General features: G+C 46.0%; 1 protein-coding gene across 1 annotated transcript in view; it reads left to right on the forward strand.

Moving 5' to 3' along the window:
• LOC126124969 (insulin-like growth factor-binding protein complex acid labile subunit) overlaps positions 1-24,623 on the forward strand; it is a 165,832-nt gene that overhangs the window by 62,087 nt on the left and 79,122 nt on the right. Inside the window, exon 3 of the mRNA XM_049915130.1 lies at positions 15,004-15,426. Coding sequence (XP_049771087.1) covers positions 15,004-15,426 — 423 coding nt within the window. The remainder of the gene's footprint in view (positions 1-15,003; positions 15,427-24,623) is intronic.

The following is a 24,623-nucleotide window of genomic DNA, read 5'->3' on the forward strand; positions in this document are numbered from 1 at the left end:
ACGTCCGCATGTATCCCGTGCCACCCAACGTGCTCTAGAAGGTGTAAGTCAACTACCCTGGCCAGCAAGATCTCCGGATCTGTCCCCCATTGAGCATGTTTGGGACTGGATGAAGCGTCGTCTCACGCGGTCTGCACGTCCAGCACGAACGCTGGTCCAACTGAGGCGCCAGGTGGAAATGGCATGGCAAGCCGTTCCACAGGACTACATCCAGCATCTCTACGATCGTCTCCATGGGAGAATAGCAGCCTGCATTGCTGCGAAAGGTGGATATACACTGTACTAGTGCCGACATTGTGCATGCTCTGTTGCCTGTGTCTATGTGCCTGTGGTTCTGTCAGTGTGATCATGTGATGTATCTGACCCCAGGAATGTGTCAATAAAGTTTCCCCTTCCTGGGACAATGAATTCACGGTGTTCTTATTTCAATTTCCAGGAGTGTATATATATATGAGTTGCAGTTTACACTCAGTTAATACTAGGCAGAAGTGCAATCGGCATCTGGATCGCATTTCCTTGACTCTTGTGCAGATAGGCAGGCAGTAAGTATCCTGCTGCATCCATTTTCAGTAAACAACAACAAGAACTCAAGAATCTTAGCAGTGATACAGGCGCTTTTTAAAATCTAAGCTGAAGAATTTGCACATGGGTCACCCCTTCTATTGTGTCAAGGAGTCACTCGGAGAATTAGGCTGATTCCTGTGTTATACTGTTGACTCCTTTTAAACAGACTTATAACTTGTCGTGTATTTAGGACTCATAAAACATTTTATTTTGTCCGTAATTACTTTTCTGTTGCAATTTCGTATACTGACACGTTCCAAGACCAAGGAGATTTTCTTATCAATTTGGTCCTACGGAACTCGACATGTGAAATATAATACATAGAAGAACTCCTCGCAGTTTTGTGTAGTAGCCAATGGTGTCTCTTACATTTTATCAGAATGAACTATTATTATGCGAAAATTTAGATTATGATGAACAAAGGGCTTAGGAATAGATCGAGTGGTCGCAACCTATATTTGAGTTACGAAACTTACGGAGAATTCAAAAGAACATCGTAAGCTAAATCAAATTTCTTCGTAGCGCAGGCCACAACAACAAGATAGCCAAGACCCATTACATGGGATGGTCTCACCTGCACAAATTTCGTGGGCCGTTCTCCGTGTCGTAAAAGCACAGTAGCACTCGAAAGCTGTATTCCAACAGGAAAATACTCGTTCTCCTGTTGTGACGAGTTTTATAGACTTTAATGACTTTACCTGATAAGCCACTCATTGAGAAAAAGTCTTATCAGTGGCGGTTCGCTCTTATGTCAAGTTAGAAGCGAGTAATTTGCACTCATTCAGAGGCGCTTTGGAAGTACACTGCGCAATAGACTCAAAGGATCACTTTTTCGTAACCTGGTAATTTTTTCCCATTGCGACACATGAAATTTCGCTCAAAGGTGCCTACAAACTTCCTTTGTATTGGTCCAAAAGTGGGTAAATTGTAACGTCACTCTCTGGCTCTGCGTCACATCAAGCAGCAAGGTGTTGTCACATGCGAAAGAAGTTCATCTGAAGTATAAGCTGGGTTAATGGAGTCACGTTGGCACCAAATTGCACCACAATTCTGCCCGACGCCACCGTGGAAGTGTCGCACGATGGGGAGTTCGTCACATCCCCTCTTATCAAAATATCATCCCTTCTTTTGACTCCTCGGCAGTGGAAGGTCATAACGGCGACATCCAGCGTTGAAATCTCGGGTATCGCACGGAGCGGCCGCGCAGTTTGAGACGCCATGTCACGGATTGCGCAGCCCCTCCCACCGGAGGGGTGTGTGTGTTGTTCTTAGCATAAGTTAGTTTAAGTTAGTTTAAGAAGTGTGTAAGTCTAGGGACCGATGACCTCAGCAGTTTGGTCCCTTAAGAATTCACACACATTTGAACATTTTGAAATCACGCGATTTTTAATGGGTGGCCCAGGAAAAGAGTTCAGAAACGCCGCTGCTCAGAATTGGCACGAATTCTCCGCAGAGGGCGGTACAAAGAGCGTCAATGAAACTACCTCTCTTCCTCGGGTGTTGCTTCCAGCACATTTCGCGGTCTAGGGCGAGACGCCCCAGGGAAAGGAGTGGTCTCATTGACGACGTGCACGCAACCCTCTGAGGCATCCTTGTCTCGATTCTGAGCAGCGGCGTGTCTGAAGTCTTTTCCTCGGGACTCATAAAAATAACTGCGTGATTGAGACCCTGGGTGTCGCCATTCAGACCTCCATCGCAGAGCCGTCAAAGGAAGACGAGATCTGACGTTCCCCATCGTGCGGCACTTTTACGGTGACGTTGAGCAGAATTTTGGTGAATTTTGGCGCCAGTGTGACTTCATTAGCCAACCTTACATAACTTTTCAACACCAGCTTCTTTTCGCATATATCGACATCTTACTAACTGAAGCATCGTCGAGCCTTAGGCAATGCTTTTCCACTAGTACAAAGGAATGTTGTAGACGCCTTCGAGCTAAATTTCGAACTTTTACGGGGATTAAGAAAAGAGATTCTTTAATTCTGCTGCGCATTGTGATTCTAAAGCGATGTATTCACTTGTGGTCTGAGTGTAAGGCACGACGTGTAACAAGTCCCTTTCACACCGTGAGGTGACATCGCCAGACTGTAATGTTTGGCTTTCGGTGTTCCTTTACTGTCCGACACATTTTACTTACTCCGTCTATATCACATAAGAACAATACGCCCCCGGTAGCTGAGTGGTCTCTAGCCGGCACAGTAGCTCAGCGTGTTCGGTCAGAGAGCTGGTTGGCCTCTGTAATAAAAAACTGAGTGGAAAGATCAACAAACGAACTTTGTCGAACGCTAGGAGAAAGTTAAGTGCCCTTATGGAAGTAGAGTGGAGGTGTTGTTAGGGAAAGGAAGTGTTCTCGTGTGTAGGGTGCGATCCCCTTATTGCACTTCAGGAAATGCTAAATGCGGAAGCATTACGTACTGCATCCGGTAGTGGAACAGTCTGGAGACTACAACTGTTTGTATCAGCATGGCAATGCATCTTGCCATAAAGGACCATCTGTGAGGCAATGGTTCGTGGGCAGTGACATCCCTGATACAGACTGGCCTGTCCAGAGTGCCACATGAACCCAGTGAAACATCTTCTGATGAGTTAGAACGTCGTCTTCGCTGTAGACCCCAGAATCCACCCTCTGTGATTTCGGATCTTGAGAAAGAAAGGCCTGTCTTCCTTCCACAGACATTCAGACACCTTACTGAATGTGACCCCAGCAGAGATAAAGCCATCATAAATTTTTCCTCCTCTTGTGATTCTTGAAGAGTGTATTCGTTATTAATAACTGAAACTTATCGCAGACCTCAGTATTTCTTCTCTATCATATCTACTATCAAGCCCATATGCTCCCATAACCCTTCGTTATAGAACCTGCGGTCTAGCGGTACCGTCTTAGTAGTAATCTCGGTCCCGGGTTCTAGTCAGCATTGGCGGCTGAAGACTTCCGGCGTAAGAAGTCACCCTCAGTCTCCCAACGGCCTTGTCCAAGAGAGCGGAAGAGCGGCCAGAGGTTCAGGGCACTTTCTTGTCCTACGGGGGGGGGGGGGGGGGGGGAAACAGCCCCTAAAGGTGAAGAATCATCAACGATCAACGTCGTGAGAACGCAGAAGCCAATGGAAACCATTACATGAGTAACGTAGAAGTAAATATCCTCGGAGTAGTGAAGCAACTTAAATCACTTAATAAAAACAAGTCTTCTGGTCCAGACTGTGTACCAGTTAGGTTCTTTCCGGAGTATGCTGATGCATTAGTTCCATACTTAACAATCATACACAACCGTTCGCTCGACGAAAGATCCGTACCCAAAGACTGGAAAGTTGCACAGGTCACACCAATATTCAAGAAAGGTAGTAGGAGTAATCCACTAAATTATAGGCCCATATCGTTAACGTCGATATGCAGCAGGATTTTACAACATATATTGTGTTCGAACATTATGAATTACCTCGAAGAAAACTGTCTATTGACACACAGTCAACATGGGTTTAGAAAACATCGTTCCTGTGAAACACACCTAGCTCTTTATTCACATGAAGCGTTGAGTGCTATTGACAAAGGATTTCAGATCGATTCCGTATTTCTGGATTTCCGGAAGGCTTTTGACACTGTATCACACAAGAGGCTCGTAGTGAAATTGCGTGCTTATGGAATATCGGCTCAGTTATGTGACTGGATCTGTGATTTCCTGTCAGAGAGGTCACAGTTCGTTGTAATTGACGGAAAGTCATCGAGTAAAACAGAAACGATTTCTGGCGTTCCCCAAGGTAGTGTTATAGGCCCTTTGCTATTCTTTATTTATATAAACGATTTGGGAGACAATTTGAACAGCCACCTTCGCTTGTTTGCAGATGAAGCTGTCGTTTATCGACTAATAAAGTCATCAGAAGACCAAAACAAACTGCAAATCGATTTAGAAAAGAAATTTCTCTAAATTCAACTAAATACCTAGGAATTACAATTACGAACAACTTAAATTGGAAGTAACACATAAAAAATGTTGTGGGGAAGGCGTTTCATTGGCAGGACACTTAGAAAATGTAAAAGACCTACTAAGGAGACTGCCTTCACTACGCTTGTCCGTCCTGTTTTAGAATACTGTTGCACGGTGTAGGATCCTTAACAAATAGGACTGACGGAGTACATCGAAAAAGTTCAAAGAAAGGCAGCACGTTTTGTATTATCGCGAAATATGGGAGAGAGATTCACAGAAATGATACAGGATTTGGGCTGGACATCATTAAAAGAAAGGAGTTTTTCGTTGCGACGGAATCTTCTCACGAAATTTCAATCACCAACTTTCTCCTCCGAATGCGAAAATATTTTTTTGACACCGACCTACATAGGGAGGAACGATCACCAAGATAAAATAAGGGGCATTAGGTCTCGTACGGAAAGATAGGTGTACATTCTTTCCACGCTCTTTACAAGGTTGGAATAATAAAGAATTGTGAAGGCGGTTCGATGAACCCTCTGCCAGGCATTTAAATGTGATTTGCAGAGTGTCCATGTAGATGTAGGTGTAGACATTAAAGACAGCTAACATGTATCCACAGGACATGTGGCTTGTAATTGAAAAAGTGTCATAATGGTCTCCCCATTGGAAAAAGTTTCCGGAATAGGGAATAGTCTTCCATTCGGTTCTCCAGGAGGGGACTGCCAAGGGGATGATGACCATGAGAAAAAGACTGAATAATCAACGAAAGGATAACATTCTACGAGTCCGGGTGTGGAATATCAGAAGCTTGAACATAGTAGGGAAACTAGAAAATCTGAAAAGGGAAAGGCATAGGCTAAATATAGATGTACTAGGGTTCAGTGAAGTGAAGTCGAAAGAAGACAAGGATTTCTGGTCAGATGAGTCTAGGGTAGTATCAACAGGAGCAGAAAATTGTATAATGGAAGTAGGATTCGTTATGAACAGAAAGGTAGGGCAGAGAGTGTGTCTCTGTGAACAGTTCAGTGATAGGGTTGTTCTTACAGAATCGACAGCAGACCAACACCGACAACGTTAGTTCATATATACATGCCAACGTCATAAGCTGAAGATGAAGAGATAGAGAAAGTTTTGCATCACCCCAGTTCCCAGAACTCCTGAAGATACACGTCAACTGTGGGTATTGTATCACAGACACAGTCCCTTTAACTGTTCAGAGATGTCACTAAACCCGCCCAAAGATGTAAACAACTATGCATGAGCAGCGCCTATTAGACGGAGATGCTCCGACAGCCGTTTAGTTCCAGTCATTCCACCAGGAAGGAGGTACACGGCTTGTGTACTCTGTAGTTCAACCATGCCTAGACGGTCAATATCGCTGTTCGATCGCGTTCGCATTGTTACTTTGTGTCAAGAAGGGCTCTCAACAAGGGGAGTGTCCAGGCGTCTCGGAGTGAACCAAAGCGATATTTTTCGGACATGGAGGAGATACAGAGAGACAGGAACTGTCGATGGCATGCCTCGCTCAGGTCGCCCAAGGGCTACTACTGCAGTGGATAACCGCTACCTGAGGATTATGGCTCAAAAGAACCCTGACAGCAACGCCACCATGTTGAATAATGCTTTACGTGCAGCCACAGGACGTCGTGTTACGACTCCAACTGTGAGCAAAACGCTGCATGATGCTCTTCCGACGTCCCTCTTTGCAACCACGACACCATGCAGCGCGGTACATATAGGTCCAACAACAAGTCGAATGGACCGCTCAGGATTGGCATAACGTTCTCTTCATCGATGAGTGACGCATATGCCTTCAACCAGACAATCGTCAGAGACGTGTTTGGAGGCAACACGATCAGGCTGAACGCTTTAGACACACAGTCCAGCGAGTGCAGGAAGTTGGAGGTTTCCTGCTGTTTCGGGGTGACATTATGTGGGGCCGACGTACGCTGCTGGTGGTCATGGAAGGCGCCGTAACGGCTGTACAATACGCGAATGCCATCCTGCGACCGATAGTGCAACCATATCAGCAGCGTATTGGCGAGGCATTCGTCTTCATGGACGACAATTCGTACCCCTGTCGTGCACATCTTGTGAATGACTTCCCTCAGGATAATGCCATCGCGCGACTAGAGTGGCCAGCATGTTCTCGAGACATGAATCCTATCGAACATGCCTGGGATAGATTTAAAACGGCTGTTTATAGACGACGTGACCCACCAACCACTCTGAGGGATTTACACCGAATCGCCGTGGAGGAGTGGGACAACGTGGACCAACAGTACCTTGATGAACTTGTGGATAGTATGCCACGACGAATACAGGCATGCGTCAATGCAAGAGGACGTGCTGCTGGGTATTAGAGGTACCAGTGTGTACAGCAGTCAGGACCACCGCCTCTGAATGTCTCGCTGTATGGTGGTACAACATGCAATGTGTGGTTTTCATGAGCAATTAAAAGGGCGGAAATGCTGTTTCTGTTGATACCTATTCCAATTTTCTGTACAGGTTCCGGAACTCTCAGAACCGAGGTGATGCAAAACTTTTTTCGATTATGTCTATGAGGATATTGAAAGGGTAACATAGTACGTAAAGGGAGATGAAAATCTAATAGTCATAGGGGAAGGAGCAGAAGAAAAGGTTACAGGAGAATATGTGATTGGGACAAGGAATGAGAGAGGAGAAAGGCTAATTCAGTTCTGTAATAAATTTCAGCTAATAATAGCGAATTCTCTGTTCAAGAATCTCAAGAGAAGCGGATAGACACTCACATCACAATATAGTAGTGATGAAGAGTAGGCTTAGGTTTAAGAGATTGGTCAGGAAGAATCAGCAATCAATATCCAAAGAAGTGGGACACGGAGGTATTAAGGAATGACAAGATGCGCTTGAAGCACTCTGAGACTGTAGATGCAACAATAAAGGATAGCTCAGTAGGCAGTACAGTTGAAGAGGAATGAACATCCCTGAAAAGGGCTACCACAGAAGCTGGAAAGAAAATCATAGGTACAAAGAAGGTTACTGCGAAGAAACCACGGGTAACAGAAGAAGTACTTCAGTTCATCGATGAAAAGAGGAAGTCCAAAAATGTTCCAGGAAACTCAGGAATACAGAAATACAAGTCGCTGAGGAATGAAATAAATAGGAAGCGCAGGGAAGCTAAGACGAAATGGCTGCATGAAAAATGTGAAGAAATCTAAAAAAAATGATTGTCGGAAGGAACGACTCAGCATACAGGAAAGTCAGAACAACTTTCAGTGACTTTAAAAGAAGGGTGGTGGCATTAAGAGTGCAACGGGAATTCCACTGCTAAATGCAGAGGAGAGAGCGGACAGGTGGAAAGAATACATTGAAAGCTTCTATGAAGGAGAAGATTGGTGTGATGTGATAGAAGAAGAAACAGGAGTCGATTTAGAAGAGATAGGCGATCCAGTATAAGGATGAGAATTTAAAAGAGCTTTGGAGGACTTAAGTTTAAATAAGGCAGAAGGGATAGATGACATTCCATCAGAATTGCTAAAATCATTGGGGAAGTGGCAACAAAACGACTGTTCACGTTGGTGTGTGGAATGTACGAGTCTGGCGACATAGCATCTGACTTTCGGAAAAATATCATCCACACAATTCCTAAGACTGCGAGAGCTGACAAGTGAGAGAATTATCGCCCATCAGCTTAACAGTTCATGCATCCAAGTTGCTGACAAGAATAATATACAGAAGAATGGAAAAGAAAACAGGATGTGCTAGATGACGATCAGGCACCAGAGAGGCAATGCTAACATTGCGGTTGATAATGGAAGCAAGACTAAAGAAAAATCAAGACACATTCATAGGATTTGTCGACCTCGAAAAGCGTTCGACAATGTAAAATGGTGCAAGATGTTCGAGATTCTGAGAAAAATAGGTTCAAATGGTTCAAATGGCTCTGAGCACTATGGGACTCAACATCTTAGGTCATAAGTCCCCTAGAACTTAGAACTACTTAAACCTAACTAACCTAAGGACATCACACACACCCATGCCCGAGGCAGGATTCGAACCTGCGACCGTAGCAGTCCCGCGGTTCCGGACTGCAGCGCCAGAACCGCACGGCCACCGCGGCCGGCTGAGAAAAATAGGGGTAAACTATAGGGAGAGATGGGTAACATACAATATGTACAAGAGCCAATAATGTATAATGAAGGAACTAAACATTCTATTAAGTAAAACAAAAACAAAACATTTGGCTTTTGAGCTGAGCTATAGGCTCCGCCCATACCAGGTGCACTGGCATCCCTCAGTTTTAGTCAAGCATCTGACCGAGTTGACCACTCATTCTTTACTGTACCAGAGCACCTGACACACAGACTACATTATCGAAGCAAAATGTTGATCTGCCTACTTCGACATGCATTAGCCTTAGAACCCTTGTTATGAGGCCTACATCATAGACTGACTGGAATGACGCTCAATATTCCCACATTCCGATGCACAGCATACACGGACCACTTGACACTGGTCCACCATGGTGGCGACGAATTGAGTATCGTCATGGAATAAATGACGACATACAAGGCAGCCTCAGGTAGCGGCACTAACGTTGAAAAGTCAATCGCCATGTGTTGTGGACTGGCAAGACAGCCAATCCACTAGGAGGAAGCCGAAAGGCACGCGTTTAAGCTCACGCAGGCTGGCGTGATGTCTGGAACAGGACACGGAAATGAGACTAGTAAAAAACGTACGTATCTTCTGGAATACTTAACTTTAATCCATAATTGGTGAATATCGCTCTTGACGGTACAAGTTTTACAGCATCAATAGTAACTGGTAATTGCGCCTTGCTAGGTCGTAGCAAATGACGTAGCTGAAGGCTATGCTAACTATCGTCTCGGCAAATGAGAGCGTAATTTGTCAGTGAACCATCGCTAGCAAAGTCGGCTGTACAACTGGGGCGAGTGCTAGGAAGTGTCTCTAGACCTGCCGTGTGGCGGCGCTCGGTCTGCAATCACTGATATTGGCGACACGCGGGTCCGACGTATACTAACGGACCGCGGCCGATTTAAAGGCTACCACCTAGCAAGTGTGGTGTCTGGCGGTGACACCACACCATGTGTATCTGGATGAGATTGCCACCAGACAGTATCACCCCCTTACAGGTCAGCGACCAGATAAGATGCTTGGATTTAGACTTCCTGAAGGATATATGCCGTGAGACGAGCCATAGTTATACACTGTTGCTGCACCAAATTAAAGTAGGATAGCAGATACTGCCTGCAGAATCTGAACATCCTCCAGGGGATAAAGTATGCCAAAGTCTACCTAGCGTCACGCACACTGCTCATTTCACAGGCACTTCCAATTACGGTCTCAGTGGCCCAAAGCATTATGGTGACTCTCAGCCACTTCATTAGCACAGGGCTAGTAAACGTTTATGACAGAGTGGTGACCCTTTTTTTTTTTTTTTTAGTTGATGGTTATGGCACCGTTGCCCCACCAGCTTCACGAGCTTGCTGTTGTAAGCATTAGAGCCAGCTTTCCTTGAGCCCCAGTGCTGTTAGAAAACATCCCAGCATCAGTCTCCTACCTAGGGCGTTTCTATTTGGAACTCACTCATGCACACACGGTGCCTTCGTGAGTCCACCCTTGACGATGGTGAAGGAGAGCTACTGCGCCCTGCAAAAGAGGTGGCAATCTAATTTGGTGGAAGTGAGGTACCCCAGCACGTGACGGCTTGCCATGTGGCAGACAGTGCACACAATGCTGGACTCTGATGTCCAGTCCATTTCCTATATGACAGTCAGTAGGAAACAGATCACGAAGGAACATCTAGATAAAATCTGCATGGCACAATCCCTCAACTTGCAAGCAATATAATGTGGCTGACACAGACAAACACTGTCTTAGTTGTAGAAAGTCCACAGTGGTTTGATATTTCATCAAACAAATGTTCTGCAGCAGGTAACACTGACACTCGTCACTGCTCAAGCTCTTCTTCTTCAGGACGAGATGTACTGTCCGAGGACCAAGGCCAACGCTATCATCTGGATCTGAGGTCATTCGGTCCCTTACTTATTCAGTGATGGCCCAAAGGATGTACTTGAGTTTTGGAATTACATGCAGGAACGGCATTACGCGATAGTTAGGAACCCCATACATAAACAATATTTTTCAAACTACCTCTGGAGTGCACTACGCACGTTGCCGTGCAGCTGGATCATCCATGACGAGAGACGATGAATGTATTACAATACAGATGACTTTAGAACGAACAACAGTGACCCAACAAAAGATATGAAAAGATATGCTAGGATGATGTGGCAACAGCAACACAAGGCCCTCGTTGCAACTACTAGTGAAGTGAATGTTTATTTTCTTTCGTTACGATGACTGTGCTTCCTTTTCCTGTCTTTCTTCATGGCGTGACGTGACGTCGTACATATTGACTGGAAAAAAACTTTCTTCTGGATAGCGTTTGTTCTTTTCTTCCCAAAATCCTCTTCCCTCCTTCTTCCCTTCAGTGCGAAATGGGCACCGTGGCCAGGCCTTGAGAGACCACTGCTCATTTTGCCCCTCACCCCCCTCCCGCTCCAACGCTTAAAAAAAGGACCGTATGGGAAATTTTTACGTTACTTACTATTATGTAGTATTCTGCCTAGTGTCAGATCCATGTCTTCGTACGGAGAATTTCTGATTCCATTGTTCCCTGTCTTCAGCTTCTTCCTTCAGTCTGTTGTATCTCCTTCCATCTTTCATGTCGTCCAGATGTTGAATTCTTCTTCTTCCTCGTCCTGCGTTTCCTCTGAGTTTCCCTTCGATGACATCATGTATGAGCCCCTCGTGTCTAAGTACGTGTCCAATCCAGTCGGCCGTTCTCTGAAGAATTTTACGCAGAATACTTCTCTCCTACTCTTCGCAGTACATCGTCATTTTTTATGCGACCTGTCCATTTGATCTTTTCCATTCTCCTCTAGCACCACATTTCAAAGCTCTCTAAGTATTTTTTTTCTCCTTCTTTCTCATGGTCCATGTCTCTGCTCCATACAGTCATACAGTGCAATGCTCCAAATGTAACACATTATCAGTTTTTTCCTCAATGCCAAACTCAACTTGCTGGTCAGCAGAGTCCTCTTCTTGTTGAAAGAAGCTTTGGTCATGGCGATTCTTGCTCGGATTTCGTTGGTGCAATGGGCATCCTATGTGATAAAACTTCCCAGGTACATGAACTAATACACATTTTCCAGTTCCCAATTGTCAACAGTTATCTTCAAGTGTTTCTCACGTTTTGATATGCGCATCAAGTTTGATTTTTCGATGTTGATTTCCATGCCGTATTTTCTTCCCTTTTCCACCAAATTGTTCATCATGTGTTGCAGCTGTCTCTGATTTTTGGCGAGCACTACCAGGTCGTCTGCATACTTGATGGTGCTGATGAGACGTCCTCCTACTTTGAAGTTTACGCATCCTTTCAGCGCTTCTCTCACCAGCATTTCTCCATACAGGTTGAAGAGACTTGGCGACAGACAACATACTTGTCTCACTCCCCTTCCTATTTCCACACTGTTCGTTTCTCCATAGTTCAGTCGTACCCTTAGCCTCAGTCCCAGGTACAAGTTCGTTATAAGTCTCCGATGTCTCCAGTTGATTCCTATTTCCTTAAGGATGTTCATCAATATATTCCAATTTATTCTGTCGAAGGCCTTCTGCCATTCTATAAAACAAGCGCAAACTTCTTTGTTAATGGCCAAAACTCTCTCTGACAATATCCTCATCATGCCAATGGCGTCTCTGGTCCCTTTTCCTTTCCTGAAGCCAAACTGGTCTTCTCCCATCACTTCAATTTTGTTTTCCAACCGTCTATTTAGTATTCTTGCAATTATCTTTGCCACATGCGATATCAGACTAATTGTTATATAATCACTACACTTCTTGGCTTGCTTTTTCTTCTCAAGAGTAACCATTGTGACGTCCAAAATGTCTTCAGGCCATTCTCCAGTTTCATAGATTTTGTTTATGAGTTGTTTCAGAACTTTAAAACTTTCATTTCCGATTTCTTTAAGCAAATTCACTAGTATGTCGTCATCCCCTGTAGCTTTCCTACTCCTCATGTCCTTTATCGCCTTCTCTACTTCCCTCGTCAGTATACTGGACCCTTTTTCATCTTCGTCAATAGCTTTCTCTGGCCCTATGTCGATGTCATCTGGGCGATGTTCTGTATCATATAGTTTCCTTATATATTCTTCCCATGTTTTCAGAACATCCACTTGTTCAGTAACCATTTGTCCTCTAGAATCTTCTCTTCCGAACGTCCTTACACTTTTGTTCTCTCCTTCTCCCATTTCTTTCGTTTTCTGGTACATGAGGTCGTACCTTCCTCTTCTTTGTAGTTCTTCTATGTTGTCACACATTTCTTCTAAGTACTTTTCCTTCGCTTTGTCTGTTTCCCTCCTGAGGGCGTTGTTAAGTCTTCTGTATTCTTCTTCATTAACATTTTTGCACTTCTTCCTTTCCTCCATCTTGTACAGCATCTCTTTGGTGGTCCAGGGTTTTCTCCCTCTCTTTGTTTCCCTCCCAACTTCACTCTTCAGAGTATTTAACAAAACCATTTTAACATTTTTTCACTGATCTTCTGCACTTGCACTTGTATTATTTTGTCTCACTTCGTTAGATTTTTTTCTCTAACGATTATCCTACTGCCACGTTATTCTCTCTTAGCTTTTCCAAGTCCCATCTCTGTTTTCTCCTCCCATGCTGTCGGATCTTCTTCAGCCTTGTGCTGATATCTGCAGCCAAAAGGTTGTGATCCGAGTCGATGTCGGCAGCCGGCATAGTCTTGGCGTCCTCCACACTGCCCCTAAACCTCTGTTTGACGAGTATGTAGTCTATCTGATATCTGTTCATATCTCATGGGCTCTTCCATGTGTACAGTTTACTCGTCCTTTTCTTGAACCAAGTGTTCATCACCACCAAATTATTTCGGTGACAGAATTCCACTAGCATTCCTCCTCTGTTATTTCTTTTTCCTAATCCACATTGTCCAACAATATTTGCTTCATTGCCTTGTCCAACCACACTATTCCAGTCACCCATGATTATGGTATTTACTTTTCCTGTTCCTTCAGACTGAATGATGTCTTCTATTTCATCATACATTTTCTCCGCTTCTTCGTCGTCGTGATCTGATGTTGGCATGTACACTTGGACTATTAGAATGTCTACTGGTTTTGCACTTATTTTCATAAACATTAAACGGTCACTATGACACACGACTTTATTCACACTCTGCACTAATTCATTTCCCATCACTATTGCTACGCCACGTACAAAACTTTTACCACCGGAATAAAACATTGTGTAATTATCTAATACTATTTCACCACTATCTGTCCACCTCACTTCACTTAAACCCATTGTGTTCACTTCACATTTGTCCATTTCTCTCTTCAGATTTTCCAGTTTTCCTGCTCTTTGAAGTGTTTTTACGTTCCATGTCCCAATTCTGAAATTAAAATGTTCATCTCTTTTGATGACACCACCTGAAATACTCCCCACCCGGAAATCCGAACGCGGGAGTAGTTTATCTCCGGAATATTTTACTCCAGGAAAAGCCATCATTGCCGGCTGCAGTGGCCGAACGGTTCTAGGAGCTTCAGTCCGGAACCGCGCGATTGCTACGGTCGCAGGTTCGAATCCTGTCTCAGGCATGGATGTGTGTGATACCCTTAGGTTAGTTAGGTTTAATTAGTTCTAAGTTCTAGGGGACTGATGACCTCAGATGTTAAGTCCCATAGTGCTCAGAGCCATTTGAACCATTTTTCAAATGCCATCATTATCCTCCGTCTACCAACGTTCAAGAAATATAAGAATGTGGTAGTCTTTCCATTTCCTTTCCACATCGCAGTATCATGGCCGAAGAACCAGACTGTGGTTGGTTTCGCCCATGAATCTTGATCCATCTGAAGCATCATTTGCTCTGTGCATCAATTCGATAGTGGCGCGCGCTGCTGCCCGGTACCAGAGGAGGTAAAGGATTGGGAAACGAAAGACCCCTAGCCCTCGAAACCTAATAGAGTCAGGGTCGGAAAAACAAGAGTTGGCCGAGAATGGCCAAACAGGAAAGATAAAAGTGAGGGGCCTGGCATAAGTAAGTGGAAGCAATGCCAGGACTCAGCTCGGGGCCCCATGGTTGCCAGCCACATACTCACTAGGTGCGAGTCCCCTGGGAGATACATTAGTTACACAACAAAAATAGGCTAAGTGCTCAAATACAAATTCGAAGGTCTTGGGTTCAGTCCCTGTCCAGTCCCAGGATTTTATCTCTCACTTATCATTTCTTTCATCTCTGGCAATGGTTGTTGATGTGAAGAAAGTTGAGATACACCGTTGTTTAGAATCCACGTTTAAGTCTCCACCCTCTACAACCAGCTGGGTTAGTGAGTTCAGAGGAAGGCAACAGTATACCACCCTCAACAGAACCGTGCCTAGTAAAACACTGCGATGTTCGAAAAATCTTCGGACTGATGACTGCTTTACTTGTTACGCAGGTTACGTACCTCGACCTGTCGAGGAACAACATCATGACGGTGGACCCGGCGAAGCTGTCGGGCCTGACGCGCCTGACTCGGCTGGACCTGTCGGGCAACTACATCTCGCTGCTGAGCGCGGCCGCCTTCTCGGCGCTGGTGTCGCTGGAAGAGCTGGACCTGAGCGGCAACCGCATCTCGCGGCTGGCGCACGTGGCGGCCGACACGCTGCTGGCCAACCTGACGAGGCTGGGCCGGCTGTCGCTGGCGGGCAACCAGCTGCGCGAGCTGCAGGAGCTGGACGGGGGACTCGTGCTGGCCAGCCCCTCGCTGCGGGAGCTCGACCTCAGCCGCTGCCAGCTGCAGAAGGTCGACCACCGCGCCACGCTGGCGCGCCTGCCGCGCCTCCAGGTCCTCAACGTCTCCGACAACCCCATCAAGTGGGTACGTCTCCCTTGTGGTAGCTATGGTCACCTTTTTCAATTTCCCGTTTTCCACTTTTGTTTCACATGTTTGCCCTTTTTGTATCCTTCTCTTCCACCTCTTCTTCATCCTACCACTCCTCTTCATCCTCCTTCTCCACAACTTCTTTTTCCTCCACTCACTCTCTTCTCCATTTTCCTGTTTTGGTGATTTTGAACGGACAAAATATATCTAATCTCTTGTTGTGTGCCTTGTGTTCAAATGTTCAAATGTGTGTGAAATCTTATGGGACTTCACTGCTAAAATCATCAGTCCCTAAGCTTACACACTACTTAACCTAAATTATCCTAAGGACAATCACACACACCTATGCCCGATGGAGGACTCGAACCTCCTGGCTATTTCGACACATGTGTGTTGTTCGTATGTGTTATTTATGATACACTCCCTATTATATGGGTAAACAGGAAATAAGGACCAAGCCATTCAGCCAGGCGTCATTGAATTGCTCTCCCCGATACTAAGGTACAAGACTTGACAGTTTACAAATTTTAAAACGCATTTTACACCACTGTCGTTGACAGCTGGGATAGTGATTGCCCGTATGTCAGCACATGAAAAACATGTAGTTAAAAGATACAGGAAACTGGATTCCACAAATTTCACATATTCCTGGATCATCCCGCCAGAGGTTAGTGAGAACCACTGTCTTCCACAAGCATAGTTCTCCTTGCTCCCTGCCTCCCCTACACTAGGTCTACGACTGGAAGTGCAGTGATATATCCTGTATTTCGCGTAGACGAGACAGTTGAGTTACCTTAATAAATGCTCGTATATTCTCTCGTGATTTCATCCAACACAACAAGTATAAGCAGCTTCCATTCGCTAGACAGCAATCAAAGCGATCTCCCGCTGCTTATGAACGTCAAATAACTCATCACCTGCACAGAAACAGCTTCAGAAAACGCAGTAACACCAGACGTCGGTTCTATAGCCCCAAACAGCCAAGTGGAATACCCTAGGACATGTCCAGGAATGATGCTTTACAAAATTGTCGTACGCCATCCATCACTCAGCCTTAGTATGAGGCAGAAAGGAGCTATAAAAATCTTTGTCCCTTATCTAGAGTGTGAAGCACCTAACACATAATTAAATTAACAAAACACCCAAATTTAAATCGTGGCTATCTGGAAACTCCTTTTACTCTATATAAGAGTTTCTGAATGTGTAGTACTAACGTATAATGTGTGTGTGTGTGTGTGTGTGTGTGTGTGTGTGTGTGTGTTTGTGTGTGTGTGTGCGTCAAAGAGACCGAGAGGAGGCACAGACAGAGCAAGAGCGGAGAGAGAGGAATGCGACATACACTCCTGGAAATGGAAAAAAGAACACATTGACACCGGTGTGTCAGACCCACCATATTTGCTCCGGACACTGCGAGAGGGCTGTACAAGCAATGATCACACGCACGGCACAGCGGACACACCAGGAACCGCGGTGTTGGCCGTCGAATGGCGCTAGCTGCGCAGCATTTGTGCACCGCCGCCGTCAGTGTCAGCCAGTTTGCCGTGGCATACGGAGCTCCATCGCAGTCTTTAACACTGGTAGCATGCCGCGACAGCGTGGACGTGAACCGTATGTGCAGTTGACGGACTTTGAGCGAGGGCGTATAGTGGGCATGCGGGAGGCCGGGTGGACGTACCGCCGAATTGCTCAACACGTGGGGCGTGAGGTCTCCACAGTACATCGATGTTGTCGCCAGTGGTCGGCGGAAGGTGCACGTGCCCGTCGACCTGGGACCGGACCGCAGCGACGCACGGATGCACGCCAAGACCGTAGGATCCTACGCAGTGCCGTAGGGGACCGCACCGCCACTTCCCAGCAAATTAGGGACACTGTTGCTCCTGGGGTATCGGCGAGGACCATTCGCAACCGTCTCCATGAAGCTGGGCTATGGTCCCGCACACCGTTAGGCCGTCTTCCGCTCACGCCCCAACATCGTGCAGCCCGCCTCCAGTGGTGTCGCGACAGGCGTGAATGGAGGGACGAATGGAGACGTGTCGTCTTCAGCGATGAGAGTCGCTTCTGCCTTGGTGCCAATGATAGTCGTATGCGTGTTTGGCGCCGTGCAGGTGAGCGCCACAATCAGGACTGCATACGACCGAGGCACACAGGGCCAACACCCGGCATCATGGTGTGGGGAGCGATCTTCTACACTGGCCGTACACCACTGGTGATCGTCGAGGGGATACTGAATAGTGCACGGTACATCCAAACCGTCATCGAACCCATCGTTCTACCATTCCTAGACCGGCAAGGGAACTTGCTGTTCCAACAGGACAATGCGCGTCCGCATGTATCCCGTGCCACCCAACGTGCTCTAGAAGGTGTAAGTCAACTACCCCGGCCAGCAAGATCTCCGGATCTGTCCCCCATTGAGCATGTTTGGGACTGGATGAAGCGTCGTCTCACGCGGTCTGCACGTCCAGCACGAACGCTGGTCCAACTGAGGCGCCAGGTGGAAATGGCATGGCAAGCCGTTCCACAGGACTACATCCAGCATCTCTACGATCGTCTCCATGGAAGAATAGCAGCCTGCATTGCTGCGAAAGGTGGATATACACTATACTAGTGCCGACATTGTGCATGCTCTGTTGCCTGTGTCTATGTACCTGTGGTTCTGTCAGTGTGATCATGTTATGTATCTGACCCCAGGAATGTGTCAATAAAGTTTCCCCTTCCTGGGACAATGAATTCACGGTGTTCTTATTTCAATTTCCAGGAGTGTATTTACCTACAGATTATTCTGTGAAGAAAAATTAAAAGTTATTTACGATTAATATAAATGTATCATATAATGATCACCATATTGCCATGTTTTTCACTGAGAAAGTGTATTGTAAACTAATTCGTTCTACTTCATAGTCAGAGATCGCCATTATGCTCCATGAAAAATGCAAATAAACTAACTACACTATGTGAGGACGTAGAATCTCATGACGGTTCCATTGAATAAACTTTTCTTTGGTTTCCAGCTGCGTCAAGTGTTTTAAATGCCGCGAGCTTGCGCCCAAACACTCTCTGGCTTTTGTCAAGCGGAATGACTTCTGATGCATCTTCGATGGCCCACTGGGCTTTGCCCGTCTCACTTCATGTCTGGAAATTGGTTTTTGCGATAGTTGATTTATGGATCTGGATGTAGGTTTCAGAGAATTGCCTACTGAGAATATAAGGTTATTATGAGATCGATTGTTTGATGAGCAAAGGCCAGGAATAACTGAAGAACTGGAGGGAATGCGGCCAAGGTCTACTGCTCGGGATCTTTTTTGATTTCTATCTTGACATCGTTCCCTATCACGCGCAGAATGTCTGCGCGTCATTGCACCAGTAGTCCGTGGAGATGGACCGGGACCGTGATCCGAGTTTTCTTATCTTCTCGTCGATATCTCGCCACTCCTGTATTGTCATGACGACCGGCTGACGCATGTCTGGGTGACCGCATCGCAGACTTCCCACTCTTCTTCGGCTCTCTCGACCTCTTCTGTCTTCCGGCGTCTCACAAGGGAACCTCCCCATCGCACCCCCCTCAGATTTAGTTATAAGTTGACACAGTGGATAGACCTTGAAAAACTGAACACAGATCAAGCGAGAAAACAGGAAAAAGTTGTGTGGAAGTATGAAAAAAATAAGCAAAATATGCAAACTGAGTAGTCCGTGCGCAACATATACAACATCAAGGATAGTGTAAGCTCAGGAGCACCGTGGTCCCATGGTCAGCGTGAGCAGCTGCGGAAGGAGAAGTCCTTGGTTCAAGTCTTCCCTCGAGTGAAAAGTTTACTTTCCTCATTTTCGCAAAGTTATGATTTGTCCGTTCGTTCATTGACGTCTCTGTTCACTGTAATAAGTTTAGTGTCTGTGTTTTGCGACCGCACGGCAAAACCGTGAGATTAGTAGACGAAAGGACGTGCCTCTCCAATGGGAACCGAAAACATATTGCCCACGGAATACATCACACGTATTTAATGCACTTTCGTCCAAATTAGCAAACAGTCAACTGCTAGCCAGGGAGCCTCGTTAGCAGGAATACTCTCTCTTCCGTTCAAATGGTTCAAATGGCTCTGAGCACTATGGGACTTAACATCTATGGTCATCAGTCCCCTAGACCTTAGAACTAGTTAAACCTAACTAACCTAAGAACGGCACGCAACACCCAGTCATCACGAGCTCTCTTCCGTGCGCTGTAGTCGACTGACGTGTGTTTCGATGTTTGTTTAGGTGTAGCGTCCCCATACTACGGCGCAGTTACCTCGCATCGGACGGACCGACGGACAGATAATAATTGTCTGAAAATAAAATATTAAATTTTTCACTCGGGGGAAGACTTGAGCCAAGGACCTCTCCTTCCGCAGCTGCTCTCGCTAACCACGGGACCACGGCGCTCCTGAGCTCAGATTGTCCTTGATGTTGCTTATCTTGCGCATGGTCTACTCAGTTTGTATATTTTGCTTATTTTTTTCATAGTTCCACACAATTTCTTCCTGTTTTCTCGATTGATCTGTGTTCAGTTTTTCAAGGCCTATCCACAGTGCCAACTTATAACTGAATCTGAGGGGGGTGCGATGGGGAGGTTCCCTTGTCAGTAGCGACGGCGACGGAGATGGAGGCTGGTTGGTCGGTCTGCGCGGATGCCCTGGCGCGCGTCGGCCCTTCAGTGCCGCGGCGTCGCCCTTCTTGGCGCGGTTTGCACCACGCGCAGCTGCTTCCCCAGTGTCTTCTTTTGTCCGCTCTTCGTTTTACTGAACCGTCTTGGGAGCGGGCGTCTTTCGGCGCCCTCTCCTTCGATGACGCTTCTCCTTTACCGTGGTCCCCCCTTTTGTGAGACTGCTGTGTTGGGAGAAGACCAGGCAGCCGCTACAACTTGCAACGTGTGGTCTTCCGCAGCGGGCGGCTTGTCTTCTTTTCTTGTGTCGCAGCAGCGGCTGTTGTGTTCTGCTGAGCACTTGACACAGCGGAGGGCGTTGCGGCGATATTTTGCCACGTGGCCCTCGTCCTGACACTTGAAGCAGTGTGTCTTTGTGTGCATGTGGGGCGGGAGAGCTTCTACCGTCAACGGAAAGCCTAGCAGCTTCTTCTTGGAGAAGATGTCGTTTGCCGTTTGCACGAGAACGACAAACAGCAGTGGCTTTTTTCGGTTCGTTTGGTTATGCAACCTGACGGATGCGTTTCCGAAACCGGTGCGCGACAGTCTCTCCTTGACTCTCGTCTCATCGCAAACTCCAGGCAGCCCGCGCAGGGAGGCCTTGGTCGTCTTCTCGCGCCCTTTTGGTGGCGTCTTCTTTTTCTCGGGTACTTCCACAACGTGTGCGTCCACGATATGGGCCTCCATACGCTCGTGAGTGAGTCATGGTGAGCCACGGTGACTGCCTGCAGCTCTATAGCGGCATCTGCGAGGACAGATTTAATACCGACTTCTTTTTTGCAGCTGCTGACGATCGCGTCGTACATTTCTGCACATTCTGTATCTCCGCATTTAATGTGCAGAGACGGATCAAGTGTACGATCGTCTTCTTCCCTTCTGCGATCGCCAAACTCGCTGACGATCGAGGGCCTCTTCACTGCTTCGGTTTTGTTCTTTCCTATTTTGCCCACACTGCGGCGCGAGTACATGACTAAATTTGTCTTGTGTCGTTAAAACAACACGTAAGAACTCGGCTTTGTGCCGCGGCAGCCGAAGCACGTACTCATAGCTCTTCCACATCCGATCGACTGGATGACTTCTGATGGGCTGTTGGTATATCCTTATATACTCTAGCTGTCAGCTGTGACGTCACTGATGCTCACAACATCGCCATGTATGGGAACTTGATGACTCCCGCTCCAGCTTAGCAATCGCTGGATCCCACGCCACGCCAAATTTGATCCACTGCTTTTCAGAGCATGCTCAGCTTTTCGGGGTAGCGTAGGCGATGAAACCTTTCATGATCCTTCCTGCGTTGTTCTACACTGCACACTGTTTGTCCGACATAACACAAGCCACACTCGCAAGGTATCTTGTAGACACCAGGTGTTCTGAGACCTGCGGCATCTTTAACTGGCCTCAATTGAGTAGGATTTTTGTCGCAGCTCTGAAGATTGATTTAATTTTGTGTCTTTTCACCAAATGGTTTATCTTGGCTGACAAGGAGCCAAAGAACGGCAAAAAACTGAAGTTTTTTTTCCAGCTCCTTGCCCAGTGAGCGTTGTACCCGTTGTTCATGAAGACCCTGCGTAGGTGGGTCAGCACAATGGCCTAATATAGCTCTTGCAAGTTGTACCAACGTTTCTAACGCAGTGCGCTTCTGGGACGGGTGCTGATGGCTGCTGGTGTGCAGGTAGAAATCAGGATACATAACTTTCCTGTACACGCTGAAGCCAAGGCATCCATTTCGGCGGACAAGGACGTCGAGGAAGGGAAATGCATCGTCTTTTTATGATGATGATGTCCTCCTCGCCGTGTCCGGCGACAGCGACTCCGTCAGTCTTCTCTGTGCTAGTTGTGGTAGGCTCGGATGTGGCTCGCGAATCCGAATTTCGCTTTGAATATCCTGTTGCATGAAGCACAGTGAAGCTGACCAGCAGAGTTGTAAGTATACGTGTAGACAGGCTTGAGCTGAGATTTTCGGAGCTCTCTTTAGCATCCAGGTTCATTAGACGTCTTTTTATACTTTCGTAGTGAACTGGATGTTACTGTTAATGCTGTTGATATGTCCCAAGTACCTGTCATGTTCTTCGCGTCCTTAGGCCCAATGACGATCGTGTCTTCAATTTATCGGAAAAAGCAACTAGATAGTCATTGCGATCGTATGAAGGCAATATTTTCAATATTTTCGAAAGTCTCCATATAGAGCTTTGCAACAGCTGGAGCTAATGGGTTTTCCATCGCAATGTTGTCCATCCAATCGTAAATACTGGCCGCTGTACAGAAAATAGAATAACGTAAGAGTATAGCGCGAAACTTTCAGAGAACTGGGATATTAAGTCCAAGAAGTTTTTTGTATCCATTTTCATAAACAGCTCCATCGCATAAGAACTGACAATAAGGTTACCATCGTTAAGCTGAAGACGGTTTATTCGGCAGATAAAATCAGCCGATTTCTTAATACGATGTTCACAGCGGCCCACATGCGGAGCAAGGAGATTGGCGAAGTACTTCGCCAGTTTGTATTGCGGTGAAACAATAGTGGATACAATGAGTTGTAAGGGCATTCCATTATGGTGGATCTTAGGTAGAGGGTAAACAGTAGGTGGTCGAGGTCCCTGAAGATCCTTTACCACAATATCTTCTACCAAAGGGCGCTTAAGAAGCTCAGATGTCTGTTTTATTATTCTGGATGTTGGGTCGCGTGGGAGCTTCTGATAAGTATCTTTGTCCATTACCAGACCTACATATCACAAAACACGCTTTCCATAATTACAGCTGCGTCGCCCTTGCCAACAGGAAGAACCACAATACTTTCATCGCTGAATAGTGCGCGCAGGTCATTGCCATCAGCCCTGGACATAGTGAGTGCTGGTAGCTTTGTTTTTCTGAGAATGCTAATGCTTTACGTCGTATTTCATACGCCGTTTTACTGGGGAACTTGTTTGACGCCACATTACTTCACACGCAGGGATGCCATGCAGCGAAAGTGAAAAGTTGGAAGGTTTCTTAACTGCATCACAAACGTGCAAGAGCGATATCAGACGCCGATAATCTGCCCCATGAGCTGAGTCACCTACGCAAGTTTATCGTGGGCAACGGCTACAACATTTACAAAATAAATGATCTCGAGCAAGAAACACAATAAGACCACCTACAAGGAGCTGGAGAAAAATCTTGCTTTTGCCGTTCCGTGGCTCTGAGTCGGCAAATATAACCCCTGACAAAAGTCCGACAATTGCTGAGGCCAGTTAAAGACGCGGCAGGTCTCATTACATCTGGCGTCAACAAGATACCTTGCGAGTGTGGCTAGTCTTATGTCGGGCAAACAGTGTGCACTTTAGAACAAAGCAGGAAGGAGCATGAAAGGTTTTATCGCCTACGCTACCCCGAGAAATCCCTTTTAACTGAGCAAGCTCTCGAAAATGGTCTCCGGTTGAACTCGACGAAACCTCTGTCGGGGCTCGCACATACTGCTTCTGGGGCTGTGTAATGAAAGACACACTCGAAATAAAAGTTACCGATAACACACTTAATAGACACGGTGCCTTGAAGCTCAGCGTGGCGTGGGATCCAGCGATCGCTAAGTTGAAGTAGGCGCAGCGAACACGCAGTATACGTATGCCCGTACGTTGCGATGCCGTGAGCACCAGCGACGTCACAACCGGCAACTAGAGCACGTAAGGGTCTACCAACAGCCCATCATCAATCATTGCACTTTACAATGGCCAGGGATTTTTTTTCCGAAAGCTCGTGCATTTTGACCAGTTGATGCGGCTGGAAACCCCAAGAACATTTCATTCAACTACACTATATATTCAGCACCAGTATTTTTCAGTATGATTCGTTGGACATCTCTGTTACTAACTAATGCAGATGCATTGCTCTACTTTACGTTAATGTATTTGGTTCTTCCTTTGTGTTTCTAATGACCAACATTTATACTCACTACATTTGCACGCTTCGTTGTTACACGATAGTTCGACACATTATTTTAGACTTGAAGTTCTTTAGAGTATTGCGACCATGTTTGGCACTGTGTTAGTCGACAGTATTTCTTTTTATTTTTTACTCCTTTCGACGCGTTTCGCTCTCATGATCATAGACTCTGTGATACAAAATATGACTTGAGATAAGATGGAAAAAAATTTTCTGTACGTGCAATACACAAAATGTAACATAAAGTAAGTAGGAAACAATTGTCCGCACATGAGACAATGAGTTGAGTTACATACGTTAATCTATACACAACATATAGTCAACTGTAAACATTCTTCCTTAACATCAGTGGCCAGACTATCTCCTGCCATTTGGTATTTAAAAAGTAAACGAGTTTTGTCACCAGATGGCGTTAGAGACATCTATACCAGATCGCAAAATACCTGTGGTACGTGCCTTTTTAATTATGATTAATTTCAAAGCCGATATTACGTATTCTACAGTGTTTAAATAATGGAACACATTTTTCAAGATGTGCATAGACGTCTACATACCAATTATACATACTGTATAGCTAACATTGACTTTAGATATTCGTATACAC

This window comes from Schistocerca cancellata, chromosome 1 (genome assembly GCF_023864275.1).
Source record: "Schistocerca cancellata isolate TAMUIC-IGC-003103 chromosome 1, iqSchCanc2.1, whole genome shotgun sequence".
Lineage (NCBI taxonomy): Eukaryota > Metazoa > Arthropoda > Insecta > Orthoptera > Acrididae > Schistocerca > Schistocerca cancellata.